Source organism: Cyprinodon variegatus, unplaced genomic scaffold, assembly GCF_000732505.1.
Source record: "Cyprinodon variegatus isolate N-32 unplaced genomic scaffold, C_variegatus-1.0 Scaffold895, whole genome shotgun sequence".
NCBI classification, from domain to species: Eukaryota; Metazoa; Chordata; class Actinopteri; order Cyprinodontiformes; family Cyprinodontidae; genus Cyprinodon; species Cyprinodon variegatus.
This window is the reverse complement of record NW_015151348.1, coordinates 245,496-266,072: the sequence shown is the minus strand read 5'-3', so window position 1 is coordinate 266,072 and position 20,577 is coordinate 245,496. Positions and strand designations below refer to the sequence as shown.

General features: G+C 40.4%; 2 protein-coding genes across 6 annotated transcripts in view; both read left to right on the top strand.

Moving 5' to 3' along the window:
* The window catches only part of klhl26 (kelch like family member 26), a 7,635-nt gene extending 5,201 nt beyond the window's left edge, over positions 1 to 2,434 (top strand). For all 3 annotated transcript variants that reach the window (XM_015397880.1, XM_015397879.1, XM_015397881.1), the window contains one exon: positions 693 to 2,434. In XM_015397880.1, coding sequence (XP_015253366.1) covers positions 693 to 2,274 — 1,582 coding nt within the window. In that variant the 3' untranslated portion in view covers positions 2,275 to 2,434. The remainder of the gene's footprint in view (positions 1 to 692) is intronic.
* A 2,283-nt stretch (positions 2,435 to 4,717) lies between these two features.
* The window catches only part of crtc1 (CREB regulated transcription coactivator 1), a 21,576-nt gene continuing 5,716 nt past the window's right edge, over positions 4,718 to 20,577 (top strand). Inside the window, exons 1-13 of one of the 3 annotated variants that reach the window (XM_015397875.1) lie at positions 4,718 to 4,863; positions 9,421 to 9,537; positions 10,028 to 10,153; positions 12,568 to 12,629; positions 12,850 to 12,944; positions 13,449 to 13,534; positions 13,646 to 13,689; positions 15,060 to 15,283; positions 16,227 to 16,378; positions 16,496 to 16,726; positions 18,869 to 18,955; positions 20,088 to 20,174; positions 20,252 to 20,426. In XM_015397875.1, coding sequence (XP_015253361.1) covers positions 4,738 to 4,863; positions 9,421 to 9,537; positions 10,028 to 10,153; positions 12,568 to 12,629; positions 12,850 to 12,944; positions 13,449 to 13,534; positions 13,646 to 13,689; positions 15,060 to 15,283; positions 16,227 to 16,378; positions 16,496 to 16,726; positions 18,869 to 18,955; positions 20,088 to 20,174; positions 20,252 to 20,426 — 1,612 coding nt within the window. In that variant the 5' untranslated portion in view covers positions 4,718 to 4,737. The remainder of the gene's footprint in view (positions 4,864 to 9,420; positions 9,538 to 10,027; positions 10,154 to 12,567; positions 12,630 to 12,849; positions 12,945 to 13,448; positions 13,535 to 13,645; positions 13,690 to 15,059; positions 15,284 to 16,226; positions 16,379 to 16,495; positions 16,727 to 18,868; positions 18,956 to 20,087; positions 20,175 to 20,251; positions 20,427 to 20,577) is intronic. The other 2 variants (XM_015397876.1, XM_015397877.1) reach the window with 2 other exon arrangements.

The following is a 20,577-nucleotide window of genomic DNA, read 5'->3' as shown; positions in this document are numbered from 1 at the left end:
TCTAAATTTGAGATTTAATGCGTTGGCTTGGTAACATGATCGCTAAAAACAATATGTGCTGCTAGTGTTAAGTTGTAAGTAGCAGACTGTACATGTATGAGATGTAAGGAATGGGAGGCGGGGCTAGATCTGTGTTTCCTTCTTCATGGTGTGGAGTGATGAGCGCGGGAGCGCATGTGGGAAACTGTTAATGGCGACCATTAAAGTGTGGATATTAACGTCAACAGTGTGATTATTGAGCCAACACTATTCCTTTAAGGTCTCCTTAACCCTTTAAAGCCCGATCCAAGAATAAAACAAAACAGAAAGTTATTTTTTTTTTGGTTTGAATTCCTTATTTTCCCTTTTAACAAAATATGTAAAAAGAAAAAACAGAAATACATTTTTGATATTAATAATTTATTACTATGCGATAAGTCAAGATAATTTTTTGTTTAGTTTTCTACTGGCTGTTATCAGGTATATCTGATTGTGTACAATAGGATTTTGAGCAAAGTTTTTACCATTAAATTATGCAAAAGGTGTCAGATGGAAAACATTTCAGAAACCGTATGTATCAAATACGATACATTTGGCATTATACGTTTAAAATAAAGGTTTTGAAAAATTCAAAAACCACACCTTAAAAATCAGAAAGTTCCAGAAAAAAAACGTCTGTAATTAATGATTTCTTGTGCTTCTCTTACTTTCAGAGCTATGTTTACTGGAGGCATGAAGGAGTCAAACCAGGACACCATTGAGCTGAAGGGTTTGTCCGCCCGAGGGCTGAAACATATCATCGACTTTGCCTACAGCTCAGATGTAACTTTAGACCTGGACTGTATTCAGGACGTCCTGGGTGCTGCCGTGTTTCTCCAGATGGTTCCGGTAGTAGAGCTGTGTGAGGAGTTCCTTAAGTCTGCGATGAGCGTGGAGACCTGCCTACACATTGGGCAGATGGCCACCACCTTCAGCCTGTCTTCCCTCAGAGAGTCCGTGGATGCCTTCACCTTTCGTCACTTCCTCCAGATTGCCAAGGAGGATGACTTCCTGCACATTCCCATGGAGCGCCTCGTCTTTTTCCTGCAGAGCAACAAGCTGGAAAACTGCAAAGAGATCGACCTCTTCCACGCTGCCATCAGGTGGCTCCGGCATGACGAGTCCCGCCGAGCTCAGGCCAGCAGCGTCCTCTGCCATGTTCGCTTTCCGCTCATGCTCTCCTCGGAACTGGTAGACAGCGTTCAGACGGTGGATATCATGGTGGAGGACGTTTTATGTCGGCAGTATCTCCTTGAGGCCTTCAACTATCAGATTCTTCCCTTCCGACAGCACGAGATGCAGTCCTCGCGGACACGCATTCGCTGTGACGTATTTTCCCTTATCACCTTCGGGGGGACTCCGTACACCGACAACGACCGCACAGTGAGCACCAAGGCTTACTACCTTCCGGACGCTGCCTCCCGCCAGTTCAAAGAGCTTACAGAGATGGAGACGGGATGCAGCCACTCTTGCGTCGCCGTGCTTGACAACTTTGTGTATGTCGTGGGCGGGCAGCACTTGCAGTACCGCAGCGGAGAGGGCGCAGTGGACAACTGTTTCCGCTACGACCCACATCTCAATCAGTGGCTACGCATCCAGTCCATGCAGGAGGCTCGCATCCAGTTCCAGCTCAGCGTCCTGCAGGGACAACTGTACGCCACCGGAGGACGTAATCGATCCGGGAGTCTGTCTTCCGTGGAGTGTTACTGCCCGAAAAAGAACGAGTGGTCTTACGTGGAACCGTTAAAACGGAAGATTTGGGGCCACGCTGGGACCTCGTGTAGAGAGAAGCTGTACATCTCTGGCGGTTACGGCGTCTCTTTGGATGACAAGAAAACACTCTTTTGCTACGATCCAGTGTCAGACCAATGGGACTTTAAAGCCCCCATGCATGAGCCCAGAGTGTTGCACGCCATGATCGGCACCCAACATCGTGTTTACGCTCTGGGTGGCCGCATGGACCATGTGGACCGCTGTTTCGACGTGCTGGCAGTGGAGTATTACAATCCGGAGAGCAACCAGTGGACCACCGTCAGTCCTATGAGAGCGGGACAGTCCGAGGCGGGCTGCTGCCTGCTGGACACAAAGATCTACATCATAGGGGGCTATAACTGGCACCTTAATAACGTCACAAGCATCGTTCAGGTGTACAACACAGAGACGGATGAATGGGAAAGAGATCTGCACTTTCCTGAATCATTCGCTGGTATCGCCTGTGCGCCGATTATCCTCCCTCAGAACACCCCCCAACACTAAGCTCCTGATCGCAACTGTGAAGAAGATTGTTCCTCATGCTCCTCCTACCGCCTGGGAATTTAAGTGAAGGTTTGGACATCTTTTTTTTGTTTTTTTGTCTTCCTTTAACACAAATGTTTTAAACCGTTTTTTTTTTCATATGAGCGTCAAAGTTCATGGTTATGTTTGCTGATAATCAAGTTTTATTCTATAGTTTCTAAATCTGAAGAATTATGATAAGAATCCTTGAAGAATAATCCAGTTATGAATATTGCTGAGTTTTTACAGCACAGTTCTATAAAAGTGTAAAATTTGATTGCTATATTTTACAGAAATTAAGGATAATAAAGATTATGATCAAATCTATCTTTTTAAAGCCTTTACTCTTTATTCCTTTTTCAAAATGTTTTTTGTCCTTTAATCTATCCTTTGTTCCTTCCCTTTGTCCTTCCTCCCTTCCATAGTTTTTCCTCATCCCTTCTTTCCTGTCCCTCTCTCTTCAATTTGTTTCCTACAATTGTTCCTTGTGTCTTTCCTTGACTCCTTACTTGGGTGCTGCTTCTCTGCTGTTTCTTTCTGCTCCCCCTTTTGTTCTGGATGCATTCATCTCAGCATTTCCTCCATGGTCGTTCCCTTTTTATTTTTCCCTCCCTTTCTTGAATCCTTCCTTCCCCTCTTTCCTTGAATCCTTCCTTCCTTCTGTAGAAATCTCTGCTATAGTTATGGTGAGTGTTTGGATTTACATCTTAAAATGGCAACAAAACAGAAAAGTCAGGGATTTGAATATGAAACAAGTGTAGAAACCTGGTTTGTTGACTGCTTGTCATTTGTAGAAGCATTATCACAGGCCAGCTAAATGGCATGGTATTCTCTAAAAGATAGCAGCTTTTGGTATGAAAATATAACTACATTTTAATAGTGATCAAGTACCAATCAAGGGCTTAAGTTACAAAAAGCACAAATAAATGATTCATCATTTAATCAAATTAGACATTCCTTACTGAATCGGCATTTAAAACGTATGGTTTTATATTGTAGCAAAGTATTATTTTTTTTTTTTACATTTAATTCATCTCTTAATCTGTTGCAGTTGAACTTTTCTAATTACATATCAGCAAATGATACCTGCACTATTATAAGTATTGGGTTTCCTAGTTTTGACTATGTTCTAATCTGTTTTCTAAACTCAAATAGTTTTCTGATGTTGAATTTGTTTTTTCTTAGTTATAGTCTCAACTGCAGACCTCTTACGGCAGCTACATGCATCATTTTTGTGTGTAATACAGTGTAGTCTGGATCTTTTTTCTATTCTAAAGCTATATGTTTAATATCTACAAGTTCTGAGTTTCCTATATTTGTTTTTTTTTTTTTTTTGGTGCAGCCCTTGCAACAATAAAGCTATATTTAAACAAGACTCTATTGAGAGGATAAATGTATTTGTTTAACAGTGAGTTAACCTCTTGTTTTGCCTTTTGAATTAGAACACCTTCATGTTAGTGAAGGGATGTTTTTAAAAACTCGTCTCCTGTCTGCCTGCCTTCATGTGTGTCTTGTTCTACCTGTACCAATCAAAGCACATTATAATGTCAAAGTGCAATTCAGTGAAAACTGATGTACTCTAAGGGGAATGTACACGTTTATGTGGCTTTATGTCAATCTTTATTAAAGGTGCATCGTTTTAAAAATGGAACCTTGCCTGTTGTTGTTTCATGAATGATTTCCTCCAGTTCACCTGGGTTTGAAGAAAACGTCTATCCATTATTTTTGGACAAATTTGTGAGTTCTGATCTTGGGGTACCTTCCTTCATGCTGCCATTTTGAAGTGTGTCGCCAACAGTTGTCCTGTTAAATTCTCCTAGCTTTGTTATCAAAAAGCCATTTGATGTCTATGTTTCTGTAATCCATGTCTTCACTAACAAATCCCTGAAGCACTAACACAGCGGCTGGATCCATACTGTGATTAAATTACAACGTATTGAGGCACCTTCGATCAGGAATTGGTTGCGCTAAATTTGATTTAGGGTCATTTGAATAAAGGTAACTGCATTAATATTTCTGAAAGATTTTTTCCCTCCACTTTAATTTGTAAACATTCAAAGAAAATGCATTATGTTCCTAATGATATGCAACATTTTATTAGTCTATCACAATTCCAATACTTAACTGCAGCCTGATGAAATGTTTATTTCTAGATTTCATTTATCGAGCAAATGGTCAGTTTGCACCAGGTCAATTTTCTGGGATCTGATTGTATTTCTTTAAGTATCCATATTTATGTTTTTCCTTATGTTACTATTAATAACAAACATCTAGGGCACACAATTCCCCCTGTGGTGAGTCTTATTTTAACTCAAACTCGGCCTGCCTCCCAGACTATGCAGAGAGCGGCACCATCAATAAGCGCGTCCTCCGTGCGTCGTGACGTCAGCACAAGGCCCCGGCGTCGTGCGTAGCGTAACATTCCATTGAGAAGAAGAGGGAAAGATGGCGTCCTCTAACAATCCGCGCAAATTTAGCGAAAAAATCGCTTTGCATAATCAGAAGCAAGCGGAGGAGACCGCCGCGTTTGAAGAAGTGATGAAGGACCTGAACATCACCAGAGCCGCGCGGGTAAGACCCCCCCACCCCTACCCCCCCTCACACAAACAGACCGGCTGCTCCCAGTTTGTTGCATCGCTGTTTTTTGGCAGTTAACGTTCACTGCGGTGATATTTTTGACAGACTGCTCTCTGTTTGGGTAAGCTCCACGCTTTCGTTCTTAGCCGAAACATTCAGCTGTAGTTGACATTCACTTCCATGTCTGTTGACACATGCTATATTTTTCTTTCCCATCGATAAAACATTCCCGTGAAGTGCACCGTTATTTTTGCTCAGCTAGCACCCGCGCTGTAGTGTGCACCTGTTCCATAGGGTTTATGTTGTGAGACGTCCATAAATAAAAATGGGTCGTTAGCTTTCATGCGTACATATCGCCGCATCATAACATGTTAAGGTTGTTGGCAGGGAAATTAAACTGGAGGAAACGCGAGTGGGATCTCTGACAGGGCTAAAGCATCCCCTGTTAACCAATCAGAGTCAATGGACGTGGATTCCCTCCCGCCCCCACCTCAGCTGTCTCCACCGTGGCACGTTTATTCCAAACAAACAAAGTTTAAGGCACAATAAACCAAGGGTGTAGCTTTGCCATGAAAGTTGGTGGGGGCAGGTTTTTGTATTTTCCAAAAATGAGCTCAAACATATATTTATTTAATCCTTTCCGATTGTTGAGAACAAAAGAGAACCAAAATACACTGCTATATAGTTAGATATATGCATTAAATATATATATATATATATATAGCCCAAAAACATTAATGTATAAAAGAATAATGAATAACAGCCGATTCCGATGCCAAAATCTATATATCATGCATCACTAGAAGTACAATTTCAATTCCATCCATCCAGAAAAAATGGATATGCTGCATTTTTAAACAATGGCATAACGATACAAAAATAGGCTTGTAAGCAATATTATCTGGATGGCCCCCATGAAGTGCAACACATTAAAAAAGGTACAAGACAATGGCGTAAATTTTGGTAAGCAGAGACTTCGGTTGCTCAGGGGCCCCCGACCTCTTTGGTGCCCCTTCACTGACACCTAGTAGGCCCCCTTCGCAACTGTGGACTAGGATGTCTCTTTGCAGATGTAATGGTGCGTAAAATTCCTCTAAAACCCACCTGATACTAGTTTTACTGACCGGACCTTATTTATACCGCAAAAATGCCAGATTTCAACATGATGGTGAGGAGTTTAAACACGACACCAATAGCGTAGATTATAACCACAACCGCTACGTACGATGTGTTAGCGACGATGGATACCAAAAAGAGGTACTTAAGTGCATTTCAGAAAAGAAAAAGGAAAAGAGCTGCTGTAGGAACAGAAAAATCTTCCCAAAATTAACACGTTCTTTCAAAGAACCAAAGTGGGAATGGTGGACGTTGCGTGAAATTCAAGGTAGCGCGATAACACTTATTTTACAGCAGAATATACTAAAGTATATCCTTGTCTAGTGAAGTTGAAGAATGATGAAGTGTGTATGTATGGGGCACGTTTTGGGTCGGTTGTCTACAGCGGAGGGGGGTGGGTGGGATGTGGTGGTGTACTTCATACCCAGATAATGTTTCTTGCTTTTATTGTGGTGTCGTTTCGCCATTGGTTCAGGATACGTCGACAGTTCCAAATATCGGCCAAGAAGATAAAATTCTGTAATTCTCAGAAGTATATGATCACACATCACACATTGAAAAATTGAACCATTGGTGACAGTGCACCACCACATGTTACAGACATCCCAAGTTCCAAAAACTCATTTTAGGGAGATGCTTATCGACCCCCCCGCCGTAGACAACCAGCTCCAAACGTGCCCCATACATAAACACACCCCGCACTTTCTTGTTGTTCCTGCGCAATCGCAGTAGTTCTAATCTACACATGATGCATGAATTATTGCACTGCCTGCACGCTCTAACTCGTATTAAAAAAAACACCACCTTGCATAGTCTTCACAGCCCCCCCTCCTCACCCACGCTCTCACCATTCAACTCCTAGTCGCAATCTTTACTCACTGTAGCAGCAATGTCCGCCTCTCCCTCTTCGGTTCTTTGAAAGAACATGTTTATTTTGGGAAGTTTTTTTTCTGTTCTTCCAGCTGCTCTTCTTTCCCTTTTCTTTTCTGGAATCTTCTTAACTACCTTTTTTTGGTATCCGTCGTCAATAACACATTGTACGTAAGGGTTATGGTTTTAATCTACGCTCTGGGTTACCCATAATTCCAAGTCGTTGTGTAAAAACTAAAATACTCAAATAAATCGTTCTTTTAAGATCTTTATTGCGGTTTGAAACATATTATATGAATGTATTTTTTACCTACCGTCTAATGAACTATACACAGTTATTTACATAGTAATTAAAAGTACTAGTGTCTGCTTTGCTATTGGTGTCATGTTTAAACGGCTCACCATCATGTTGAAATCTGGAATGTGTTGCGGTATAAATACGGTCCGGTGCGGTCAATCACTTCAGTATCAGGTGGGTTTAAGAGGAAATTTTTGCACCATTACATCTGCAAAGAGACGTCCGAGTCTAGAATTGCACAGGGGGCCTACCAGGTGTCAGTGATGGGGCCCCTAAGAGCACACCATTGACTACAATAGTTATTTCAGACTGGCTCAAATCCTGCAACGGATCGCATTAGAATACGTTTCAGATGATAATTGAATATAAGTCCCATGCACGTGTCATCGTTTATGTGAGTGTTTCTCAGCCTTCCTCCACCGTGGCCGCGTGGTCCCGCAATTTGTAGGTATTTAATTCGGCTGCCACACACCTGACATAAAAGCATGGATGATCTACTTCCCTCCTTATTGCATGTTCAGGAGCCAATCTAATCAATCCAGTCAGGTGTACTGGAGCAGAGACACATCCTAAACATGGACAGCACACCCCCCTGTGCACAAAACATGGAACATTTCTAATCTATACACATAAATCAGTAAAAGTTTGTGAATATCTTTTTAAAATAACTGCTGTAACTCGTTGAACATCTTGGATTTCAGATTTAAAAAAGTGCATTTCAGTGCCCATTCTGTGCTTTGTTTTCCCTTAAAATCAACAGGTCTGGTGCTAAAATAAAAAAAGATTCAAAGCCCTTAAGTCTGGGTTTTTCCTGAAGGCTTGATATGAATCGTTTTAATTGTATTACAGATCTAATTTTGTAACAGTGTTTGAGAATGTGTTCTTATTCATATTGCATTTGTTCTTGTTTTCACGATTGTTAGTGTACACGTCCTATGAAATACTTGATGTTTAGCTAATTGGCTGTCTGAAAAAGTCAGATAAAGGGCAATAAATCTTTATTGATGCATGGTGGAAAGCTGCCAAGTCTTTTATTTTTTTTATTCATTTTAAAACTAATACCCTTCTCAAAAAACTCCAGGTGTGTTTTTTTCTATTTATTTTTAGTTGCTGTGCTTAATTGTTACTCTAAAGGAAAGGTTATCCAATTGAGTGTGTATGTAGGTCCCTGTGGTGGGGGGGGGCAGCATAATTATTGGAATTAGAACAGAAAGGTCAGGCCATAATGTAAACCAGACCTTGGAGTTGCCAGTAAAGAATTAAGTCTATTAAGAGATGAAATTAAGTCAATCTATAATAGAATAGAATTGTTAAAATAATGCTAAGCTGTAGGAGGTTTTTGATTTTTAACATTTGCAATTAATACCCCCCCTTAGAATAATAAAAAAAGAAATCTTAAACAGAGGCAGCATAAAAACATTAATGTAAACTGCGCTGACTTCCTTTCATACTACTCCCTTCCTCTGTAGTTACTATTAGCCAGAGGATGTCTTAGAAATGAAGATCATCTGACAGACACAAAAAGTCCTTTTTATCAGAGTAGGAAGGCAGAAGCGCAGGCAGAAAGGGCCGAGGACATCCAGCATGAGCAGCAGCTGCTTTGTTTCTCTCTTCCCCGAATGATGAGTTAATCATCCAGGAAGCTCCACCACCATATATTAGATGAATAAATTGACTCATTTTTTCAAGCCACAGAGATGTCAGGAAGTGTTTGGGATATTTTTCTATTTGCTGGAAATGAAGCACATCTATTATGATATGTGTGTCTAACCCTAAGCTATATACGATATTTACAAGGGGGAAAAAAATCCTCTTCAGTTTATGGTCTGATTCCCTTGTGTTGCCATTCAGATTTTATTTTACTGTATTACGTCTGATCATCTGACTCAGTTTCTCTGGGTGTATGAGGTGTCAGTGTTTTGTCGAATTTTTATTGTTTTTGTAATAGCACACATGATTCTTTTTTTATTACTGTTATATGCAAGTGGAAAATATACAACTGATAACATGCTCTGTCAGTCTGGTGTCAATCAAATCAGCTAGTTTTGTTGTGAGCTCATCGGGTCTGCTCGTCGGTTGTTTATGAAAAAGCCATATTTTGCCTGTTTCATCTTGTTACACATTTCATTAAAAAAATCCTCCGACCTCATTAATCTTGCATATAATCACAGTAGACCTGCATGTGTCGTCCATTTTTAGCATCTCTTTTTGTTTGTGAATCAGATCAGTCATTCACTCATGCTTTCATGCAATTTTACTTTGCACAGTTGCAGTTACAGAAGACCCAGTATTTGCAACTAGGGCAGAATCGTGGACAGTACTATGGAGGCTCACTGCCCAATGTCAATCAGATTGGGAATGGCAACATTGACCTGCCTTTTCAGGTGAGCCTTTAGCCTCTCTCAGCAATGGTTTTCTTCTAGATCAGTGTACCTTTCTCAGCTGTTGGTGAATGTTGGACACATACAGGTTTTAGCTGTTTGTTTCAGATTTGTTGAAAAAATTATTTCTGTACAGATGATCTCTTTTAAAGAGAAGAAAAGAGTCTGCTGGCTTTTCTCTGGCTGCGACAGCTGTGAGATTGTTGGTTAGAGCTGCATCCTCCACCAGGTTTCATCATACCTCAAGTTGAAGGAGAAGAGCTTTTCTACAAGTTTTTCTTTTTTTTTTTATTTCTGTCCCAGTATAGAGAATTGGCTATTAAAATTTAAAGTATACCATTGCTTGTCATGGCTTCCCATCTTTAATTACATTTGCCAACTTGGCTTAACCCATCTTGAAGTGAACATTTTTAGAACCATTTATTCCAAGGCAAGGATTAACTCTGTTCATAGTTACTCTTCTCACCTCATTTAACTCGTATGTCCACCTTAGAACTCTGTGCTGGACACCAGTCGGACAAGCAGGCACCATGGACTTGTGGACCGTGTATACCGAGATCGAAACCGCATCTCATCTCCTCACCGTCGCCCGCTGTCAGTCGATAAACACAGTCGACAAATATCCTTTTTGCTATACTGTCTAATGTGGTGATCTGATCACCTTTTGCTGGCACATCCTTTGTCTGCTTTTTAGCCCATCTCATTTACTAGTTCAATTCAGTTTATTCATATGCTGCCAATTCCCGAAACATGTCATCTCAAGGCTCATTACAGAAATAATTCAATCAGATCATGCAGTCAGGTTGGTTATTATGTCTACAGAAAACTGGCTGATTGCATCGAGTCATTTACATTGCAGGATATGCTCCTTCTGGTTGGGCATGTGGCTACAGTAGATATTTGCTTGCCTTGTGTTGTTGACTCTATAGCAATTCCTCACATCAAGCGTAAAAACTCCATTTAAACAGTAAGAAACCTCCAGAAGAAGAAGATTCTGTATTAGGCATAATCAAGGATCTATAAGCAGACATACAAGAGGAACATAGAAGCAATGATCCATAAATAATTTCTATGTTATAAAAGGTAACCGTAAACTAGCTCCATAAGTGGCTCTCTGTGGAAAGGAAACCAGTAGGGAGACTAGCTCTGAACCAGTTTTCATGTCAAAGGGATGAAAGAGAGCACATACAGTTCATCTAGGTGAAAGCAGAGCCCATAGCTATGTCAATTGGAGAAACAGGACTGAGCACTGAAAAACAGGCCCAACTCTATCACCTGTAACTTAAGCCCAGCTGATATTTCCCTCTAGGATGGTGTCAAAGCCAAACAGGAACAGACCAAATTAAGCTGCTATGAATAGAAAATCAGAGAGAGTAGGTGTTGAACAAAAAATTCTGCAGCGTGGGTGAATAGAGATAGAATGATGAAAAGGGGTCCCTATGTCCTCCAGCAGTCTAAGCCTATAACAGCATTACTATAGAGATGGCACTGGATAACCTGAGCCAGTCAAACTATAAGCTTTATCAAAAGGAAAGTTTTAAGCCTAGCCTTAAAAGAACACAGGATATCTACCTCACTGACTAACACTGGTTTTGGCTCCACAGCAGAGGACACCGATAATTAGAAGATCTGCCTCCCATTTTACTATTAATTGAATTCAGTTTTTTTATATAGAGCCAATTCACAAAACGTCATCTCAAGGCACTTTATCAGATCATACAGTCCCTAAAAATTCAAGAGAAATTTTGATCTTCAGTGTTTGATCCCTTCCAAGTGAGGTCACTGATTAATCTGCTTCTTTTTCTGCTTCATTTAACATGTTTTGGTAGGTCTACTATCCCTCAAAGGTACACCTGAAAAAAATTAAATATAAACATGTCCATTTGGTTTAATAATTCTATCCAAAAAGTGTAATTCAAGTGAGATGTATTACATGAAGTTTAATATATTGTAATCCTTCACTTTTGGTTTTTCTTTAACATGGTTTAGAGTTGACAAGAGCCAAAAATGATTTTCTCAGAAATTGAGACCAATTTATATGAGCCCAATAATTAAATACAGAAATGTTGTCACGATTTGACAGTTTTCTAGCAAGCAGCCAATGACCTCCTCCACAAGGAGGATATGCCAAAAAGCGCTGTGCCACTGGATTTTCAGAGTGATTTATCCAAGCATATTACTGGAAAGACCCCAGAATCTGGAGAAAAAGTTAAGAGGCATATAATCCAGATTGCTTGAGGACAGCAACTTCTCAGACCAGCCTTTTCGTTTTTTTGATGCATGTCTGTTTATCAACTAAAATTTGACATCACAGAGTATGGTTTCAAATTGACCCCCATTAAATATTTTGTCTCTAATTCACCTCTGGAAGAAGTAGTACACCTGTAATATTTGTGAAATCTTGATTTCAAGTGTGACATAATGCAAAGCAAAGACAGCAGGAGCATCTGTTCAGTATAGAGACTTGTTGATCTACAAAATATATGGTTCAGTGATTCGGCTTGAGGTAATAGATGAGGATTGTTGCTTTTGCATTAGGATTTTAACAAAACATTGCTTTGGAAATACCTCCCAAAAAAAATCCTCCTTAGAGTTTCAAGGTTTAGGCCGCACATCTTCAATCCAGCAGCCAGGGCTTCCTCTGCACCTGAGCGTTGTTACAGGCTGAAGTTCTTCCATGCCATGCAGCATTGATGCATAGGGAGCCCTGGTTCTAGAGGGCGACATTTCTGTATTTAAAAAGCACTTTAATATGATGATATGAAGGTCATTGATGAAATAATTTTTTTTCCTTTATAGATGCGCTGACAACCATCTGTCAAATTGAGAATACCAATGCAGCATGTTGGTATGCGGCCCATAACCGAGTTCTCCTCACAAATAGTTTCCACTGTTAGTTTAGAAATAGGATCTCCTCATAGGACTTGTTATGGATCTTGTTTTATGCCTGTTAACACAAAGGGATGAAGTAAAGCTTATGTGTGACTAAGTCTTTTTTTACTTCTCATAATTATTAACCTTGACTAGATTTACATTGACAGCTGTCCCTACAGTTCAGTTTACCTTTCCCCACCGCCAGACACAAGCTGGAGAAGGTAAGCCTCCTTGCTTGTGTATTTGTGAAAAATATCCCATCAGAAGGTGTTCTCTTTCAAATAATAATTCAGAGATTTCTAAGGCTTTTTAGTCAGTACAAATATTCCTACTTGTCACTGCAAAGGCTCTTCGATCGAGCAAATACAGTAGTGGGAATAGAAGTTGGCCCTCTTTGGCTGGGACTCTGCTTATTTATTTTTTTATTTTTTACACATTAAGGACGAATTCGGACTCTGCCTTACACCAGAGCGCCATGAATCCGAAGCCCCAGGAAGTGTTTTCAGGAGGATCACAGGAGCTGCAGCCCAAACGAGGTGAGGGAGGATCCGGTGTCAAAGACACAGAGAGGCTTTCATTTATTCATGTGCAACGTGCTATCCAAGCTGCAAACCTCAGAAGACACAAAAGACTTTGTGTCAGAGAGAGGCAGGTCTATCCTCATAGTGAAATATTTATAGTGGAAATGCTGAACTTCAGAGGTGATTTTGTTTGGAGGTCTTCTACTCGGCTGGCTTGTTGAAATTTCTGAATGAAGTTGATTCAGGACAGCCTACAGAGCTAAATCAATCATTCACTGATTCTTTATTGATTATTTCTTTTTATCTGTAAAGCTCAGATACAGTGAAGCCAATATTAGCTGGCCTCATTCAGCGTCTGGTGGTCACCTTTGCTATTTTTAGAAATGTGGGAATCTGGTGCACCGCAGTGCTATTTTCTGCATGATGGCTGCAGATATTGATGAATATTATCCTTCAGTATTGCTTTCTCAGTTTGGATATTGTCAAAATAAAACCAATATGTCGTGGCTTGTTTGATAGTGCTGCTGCTCACTGTGCCTGGGACGGAAAATTCAGAGTCGGATGCAGACAAGGATGCACAGGAACAGCTGTGGGATGAGAAGAAGGTATCAGTGGGACAGAGGCGGGCTGCACAGTGTACTCGGGTGATGCATAAATCATGGCTCATTTTAACCTTTTTTTTCTCTTTTGCTTTGTTTTTTTTTTTTTTGCATTAGGATGATGCATCGCAGCCTAATGCCTGTGATGTCCCTGGGATCAAGTGAGTATTATTGGAAGTGAAAGGCTGGTAAAAGAGTCCATCAGTTAATGCAAAAGTTACAAAAATGCAGGAGAAGTATACTTAATTTAATATATACCTTTTAATAATAAATTCCCAGTATAATACTATAACGTTTGTTTGTACTGAGCTGCATTCTTTTTTTTGTGGAAAAAGTCTGCAGTTAGGGCTACAGCTAATGATTTCTTTCAATTTATCAGTTAATGATAATTTTGATTAGTTAATAATGGTAAGTACAAAGTGCTTTATTAGAGATTTTCTTTTTTTTTTTTTCACAGAGCTAGAGCAAGGGAAATCTAACACTATGCCTGTGAAGGTTTTTAACCATATATAAATTTTAGCCTTTGACATTTCTAATTATTATGTTTATTGTGCAGTAGTTTATTTGCTGCACTTTATTTCCACATAACTCATGTTTTAAAGCGGAGGTCTTCAACAGGGGGTCCGCAACCCCTACGGGGTCAACGGAGGTGCTGCATGGGGGTCGCGAAAGTTTTGGTTGATAAGACTGTTTTTTTTTAGATTCCCCATGCACTTTTTTGCACTAATTGAAATGTCTTTAAATACACGTTAACATGATTTCAACACACTGTAGTAAACAGATAATTGGAGGCAGATGTCTTCCAGTCATCAATGCACACATTCAGCGACACACAGGAGCTCTTTAAAGCTGGGCACCATTTCATTCACAACACCTGTCCCATCAACCAGGAATCAGAAATACTTTAATAATCTCAGGGTGAAATTACTTTTGTTACATTACTTCATCTTTAATAGAGTGACTATAGGACCAGTTTGATATAACACAATTTCAGATAATGTATATATATATATATATATTAAAGGGATATATAATTAGGGAGTCCCCGCTCCATCTCGCCATCAGTTTGGGGTTCTTTGGCCTTGTTGGACAACACTTTTCGAAATATAAGGATTGTATATCTAAGCATGTAATTTATATTTCCAAATAGATTGTGTTTCTAGAGGGGTTCAGTAAAAAGAAATCTGGCATAGATGCAATTTAGAATTTGATTCATGCAAGTTATATTAACATTTCAGTGGTTGTTTAATATTTTAGATTTATTTTCATTTTTCCCCGTCTAATGTTTCCTACAGACTTAAGTGAAAAAATTGGGGAAGAAATCCAATCCTCAAAAATCTGAAGATTAGATTTTTGATATGGCTGATGTTAAATGCATGCATGTAATTTGTTAATATCAGAACAAGGTCATAGTTGATGCACACATCAGCATATAAATTAGTAAAGTTATCCAAAAAATGTTTAATAATTTTTCTTTTTTCGCTTTTTCATGTTTCTAATCACTAATTTGAGGCCTTGTTTTTATTAAAAGCATATTCCCATCGCCAGACCAGGAGTTAAGCCCATCTGTGGTCCCAGCTGCACACAATACAGGTGGTTCCTTGCCGGACCTGACTAACATCCAGTTCCCTCCCCCGCTGTCCACCCCACTTGACCCTGAGGACACCGTGTCCTTCCCCTCAGTCAGCTCAGGCAACAGCACGGCCAGCCTCACCACCAACCTCACCCATCTGGGCATCAGCGCTGCAAGTCATGGTAAAAGAATCATTTATGTACCAAAGGTTGAGGAAGACGACCAAAAAAAAAAAAAGAGAAAAATATATCCATTAAGAAAGCAATATCCTGCTGCTTGAGTTCTGTTTTCGAAAGAGCAACTTTGTTGATCCTCTGAATCAAGATGTGCAAAATGTTTTAACGGGAAAGTTTTATTTTCAAAAAGGAAATGGATCTTTTATGCCTGAAAGAACCAAAATACAATCCAGGTTATTCTAGAACAGTTTTTGGTGTCCCTATATTGGCATGTGGATCTCTTAGGAATGGAAATTGCTGTTGCCAATTTCCTTAAGTGGAAACGCTTTCTGCATTGATACAAGTCTAGAGTTTGCTGCTGGCTGCCTCTCATTGCTTTCTGCAGTCTCTTCGTCTCAGAGCTGATGAGTGTTTCCTACAGACAACAATAGTTACTCACTACATCTTGTAACTTGATCTGAGTCATGGTATGACTCTGCTGCTTACGGCCTAATTGCAAGCTCTTCTTTATAGTTTCTTTCCACCTCGTTTGTGTGTTTTCTATCCTCTCTGCTTTGTGGGGCAAAGGCCTCAGAGGTGGATACTGCTTGTTTTGGACACATTACACAAGTAAATAAATGTGTTTTTATATGATACACGGACTGCTTGTTATAAAAGTTGAGCTTCAAAGCAATCTACAGAAGTAGGTGTAAGGCAGTTATTCTGCTATTTTAAACAAATCTTGGTTTGTAGATAAAACCTCTGGTCATCTAGAGGCTGAATGGATTTGATCACCTGTTTATATAAATGAATAGTGGTTAGGCTGGGTATAAATGAGCATTCCTCTCTATACCACATTGTTTTAATCAGGAGGCTTGCATATTCTAATGAATTTGTGTGCTTTATTAAAGTGGTTGATGTTGTTGGTGGATGTTTTCCACCACGGTGATCGCTGTGACTGTATTTCCAGGGATCACTACAACCTCTCAGCCTTCCATGACTGTAACGGCGCAGCGCAGGCAGCCTCCGGTGGTGCCGCTCACCCTCACCTCAGAACTCCACCTACAACAGTCCCCCCAGCAGCTCTCGCCCACGCTCTCCTCACCCGTTAATATTACACAGGTAGGACTCTTTAGCATAAATCCAAAGTGTCTTTGGGCTTTACTGTGTTTCTGTTTTTCATCCCAGCGATGTTGCTTGAGGGAAAGCACTGTAATGCATGTGTTAACTTTTGTCTAGGTAATGCAAACAGAGACATTAACTCTGGAACAGCAGCTTTCCCAGTACTCCCTGTTCAACCAGCTGACGCCTCAGGCCCAACTTCAGCTTCTCAATGACCTCCAGAAGCAGCCGGTCCTATCGCAGGGCATCCAGCTCATCGCGTTGCCAACTCCGGCCTCGTCTGGGACGGCCACTGCAAGCAGCCCCTCCCCAGACAGCCAAACCACTGCCAGCATGAGTATCAGCTCGGTAAGAATTACAGAATTCAGTTCGGAAAAGGAAGAATTGCAAAAAATGGTTCCCAACATTTCAATACTAATGCCTTCGTTTTGCTAAGATTTAACTTGTCAGTTTTATTACTTGTATTTGAAGTCGTTTGAACACATGATAAACTTGCTGCTATGCCTTCCAGAAAAATCTCTAGGGGTTGATGATAAAGTTCCTTGTTCTTTTCTACATTCTGAGCCAAACGTCTTAGCAGTGAGAAATGTTGTTTTGTGGTCTCAGTTTTTTTTCTTTTAGATGTGTTATGGTTGACTGTGAAACAATCTTGGATATTTCAATTTAAAGATCTTTGGTTTTTTAAGGATCTGTACGTAGACATTTGATGTTTTTAATAATTTCTCAAATTAATTCTGACATCCTGTATACCAGATTTCCTACGAGATCCTGACTCATTCTGATGTTATTAGTGCTTATAGTAGAGATGCTCTGATCCAATCCGATACCTGGGCTGAGCGTATCGGCTGGTTTCTGATACCGATCCCATTCAACTGTTGAATGAATTAACCATATGTGTGTGAAGGTTTTAGCCTTGATATAAAATTGTAAAAAGTAGATAACAAATGAACACAGATTTAAAGGTACTTTATATTATTTATTAACAAATAAGCAGCAAAAAGAAAGAAATCACAGTTCCATGTAGAGTGCACTGAATTGGATCACCGATATCTGATACAGGTATCAGATCGGTGCATCTCTAGCTTGGAGTTGATAACAATTTACTGGCTTCTGCTTATCCACCTATTAAATAATTGACTACTGGTTTTACATTTCAAGAGGATCTTTTCAGGACCCTCCATAGAGTAGTTGTACATCATGCTAGATAAAATAACATGCAAGTTATTCCCAGATTTTTTGAAAAAGCCAATCTTATGCTACGTTCAGACCGCACGCAGCAGCAACAGCAAAAACGTGCGTGCTGTTTCTTTTTTGATGCTTGTACAAGTTTAGTTCTGATGCATGGCTGAAGCGTCTTTGTTGCTCTAGCTGCGCGGTCGAAAGGTGGGTCTGATGCACGTTTGGCGGAGCTACCCAATCCTTTCTTTGCCTGTAACAACGGCAGCTATATGTGCTGTTATAAGTGGTTCAAAAGTAGGGTCTAAATGTTTCTTCAGTGTCTTTAGCCGATGTTGTCTGTAGACGATCAGCTTCGATCAGCTACTCTGATTGGTTGATGTGGCGCGTCGTGCAGCATAAGAAAAATGTTCCAACTCTAGCAGCTGCTGCTTCTGAAGCGTTTCACGGGCGTCAGATGGTCAGAAGCTAGTGAGGCGCTGCTTCGGCTGCTCAGACGCACAGCTCCTGCTGCTCAAAATCGGTGCAGTACCTTTTGCTGCGCCTTAATGTGCTTCGACGGTTGACTTTACATGTAAACTAGATGCTTCTGCTGCATGCAGTCTGAGCGTAGCATTAGAGGCTATTTTTAGCCTATTCTTTATTTATTGCTGTGCTGTGAGTAAGCCCACTTCCTGGGATGATGACTGTTTAATCAGTGAAGACACCTTCTCTCAGTCTTCTGCTGTCCATCATTAAACCTACAGCAGTACTTCACTCTTTCTGTTTTCTTTAGATAAGCAGCATCTTTTTTACCCTTCTTACATACGGTTACAGCCTCAACGTGTCTTTCTACTTGCTACCACTTTTTAGCAAGCTCTGCATTGTTGGCAGCTGGATTTTCTAAAACGATTGATTAGATTGAAAAACAGACCCAGCATCAAGTGAAGCATCGGAAAAGCTTCCTTTACTGTCAAACCTCCTGTTTTGAAGTCCATGAAGAACTTTCGTGCCAAAGTTTTTGTTTCTTTTCTTCAGACCTAACTATATTACAGGAACAAAAGTATTTCAGTTGCACCTGTGTGGTTAAAAAATAATAATAAAAAAGGTGCCACTGCAATAATTCAGCAAATCTAAGTTATTTTCCCCTTTAACCAAACACTTGCAGTAATATAAATGCCACAGTGAACTCACAACTCAAGATTTGCAAAACAGGACATACAGTATGTCACTGTAGACTTTGGACCCTGACTGTATCTGCTCCGATTTCATTACCAAAGTTTGTGTGTGTTTGACATGAAGCTTAGTGCTAGCTAACCCTCTTCCCTCCAACAGTATCGCAATCAGTCTGGCTCACCAGCCACTCAGTCTCCAACCTCCCCAGTCTCCAATCAAGGCTTCTCCCCTGGAGGCTCGCCTCAAGTAAGGGCCCACCCTCTGAGCTAGCTGCTGTCTGGGGAACGGCTTTGCTGCAAGGGGAGAGCTTACTGTTCATAGCAGGCTGCTTTTCATTCTGTCTTCACACCACTCATGGTGTCGGCAGCTGCATTTCTCATTTCTTCATCGCCGCTGTCACAGTTCACTGTGTGCATGACATGTTGTTGTTTTTTTTTCTCTGCGTGCACCACACATAGAACTGGGATACTACCTGTCTACTTTTCTTTTGCTGTTCGCTGGTGCAATTGAGGTTCCTATATTTTTAGGAATAGTTGAACAATTTTTAATTGTGCATTGCTGAAATATGTTTTCATCTTTTTTATATAATATGACGAATTCCTGCATTTTTTATTTTACCTTACAGTTGTGAGATCAGTTGTAGATCAGTACAATGGGAAGTTACTTTGGCACAGGAGTGAAAAAATGTTCAGAACTTGCCTCAGAGAACCTTTTACAGTATAGTTCTTCTCTGTTACAACTAGCTGTCAGATGTTTATAAAGTAGTTTATATGCATCAGTTCAGATCCAAACTGCTCATATTCTGGGCAACGGTATATTATGTCCCTTTAGTACATTATTGGCTACCATAAAACAGCCTCAGGTGGTTTAATGAGGCCGGTACCTACTAAGAAGGCCATTTCAACACTGCTCATGATTTGCGCTAGAATGGTTTGTTGTTTTTTTAAGATTAGCAAGGGGACCTTCTAGCTCTCATACTTCTTGCTTTTTGCCTGTTTTAAAATGTGTGACCTCTCTGTTGTGGCTTTTACTGCCTTTCTGAGCTGTTTAGTGTTTCTGCCAGGCCCCTTTTTCTTTTTTCCCCTAAAATTGAGGGTTTGTTGGCTTGGTGGTTATTTCAGAGTTGTAGGGTTTTTCTGACAGAATTGCAATTCTTCACTAACGGGGCTGCTGCACCTAAAATTCATCCTTCCATTACCGTGTGTTAGCCCTGGTTCTGAGATTCACTTGCTAATATTCACTGCTCTATTAGAAAGCTGTCATGCGTGTTGTCTTGCTTGGTTTTCTTAGTCATTCACTTAAATCTGTGCTTTTTTAATCAACTTTAATAAATTGTTTGTGTTTATTGGAATCACCAAATGTCCTTGTTCTCCCTCAGCACATTCCCGTTGTAGGCAGTATATTTGGTGACTCCTTCTATGATCAGCAGTTGGCGTCTAGACAGACCAATGCTCTCTCTCACCAGGTAAGCTAAAACACCAACAGCTGCTTTGTCCTCGCCTTGTCTGACTCTGCTCTGCCTCACAAATATAAACTTTTCAGCTTGAGCAGTTCAACATGATCGAAAGTCCCATCAGCTCATCCAGCCTTTTCAGCCAATGCTCCACCCTCAACTACACGCAGGCAGCCATGATGGGCCTTACCGGGAGTAGCCTACAGGACTCGCAGCAGCTCAACTACAGTAGCCATGGCAACATCCCCAACATCATCCTAACAGGTAGCAGCAGTACCATTCATCCATTGTCTTTCATTCATCCAAATTTGGGTACCGGTTGTAATGGGTCCAGAATGAAAACCCAGGTCGGCTTGTTCTGGGGGTTCTGAAGATATATAAAGAGTTTAATTCAGCTGAAACCAGATATTTATAT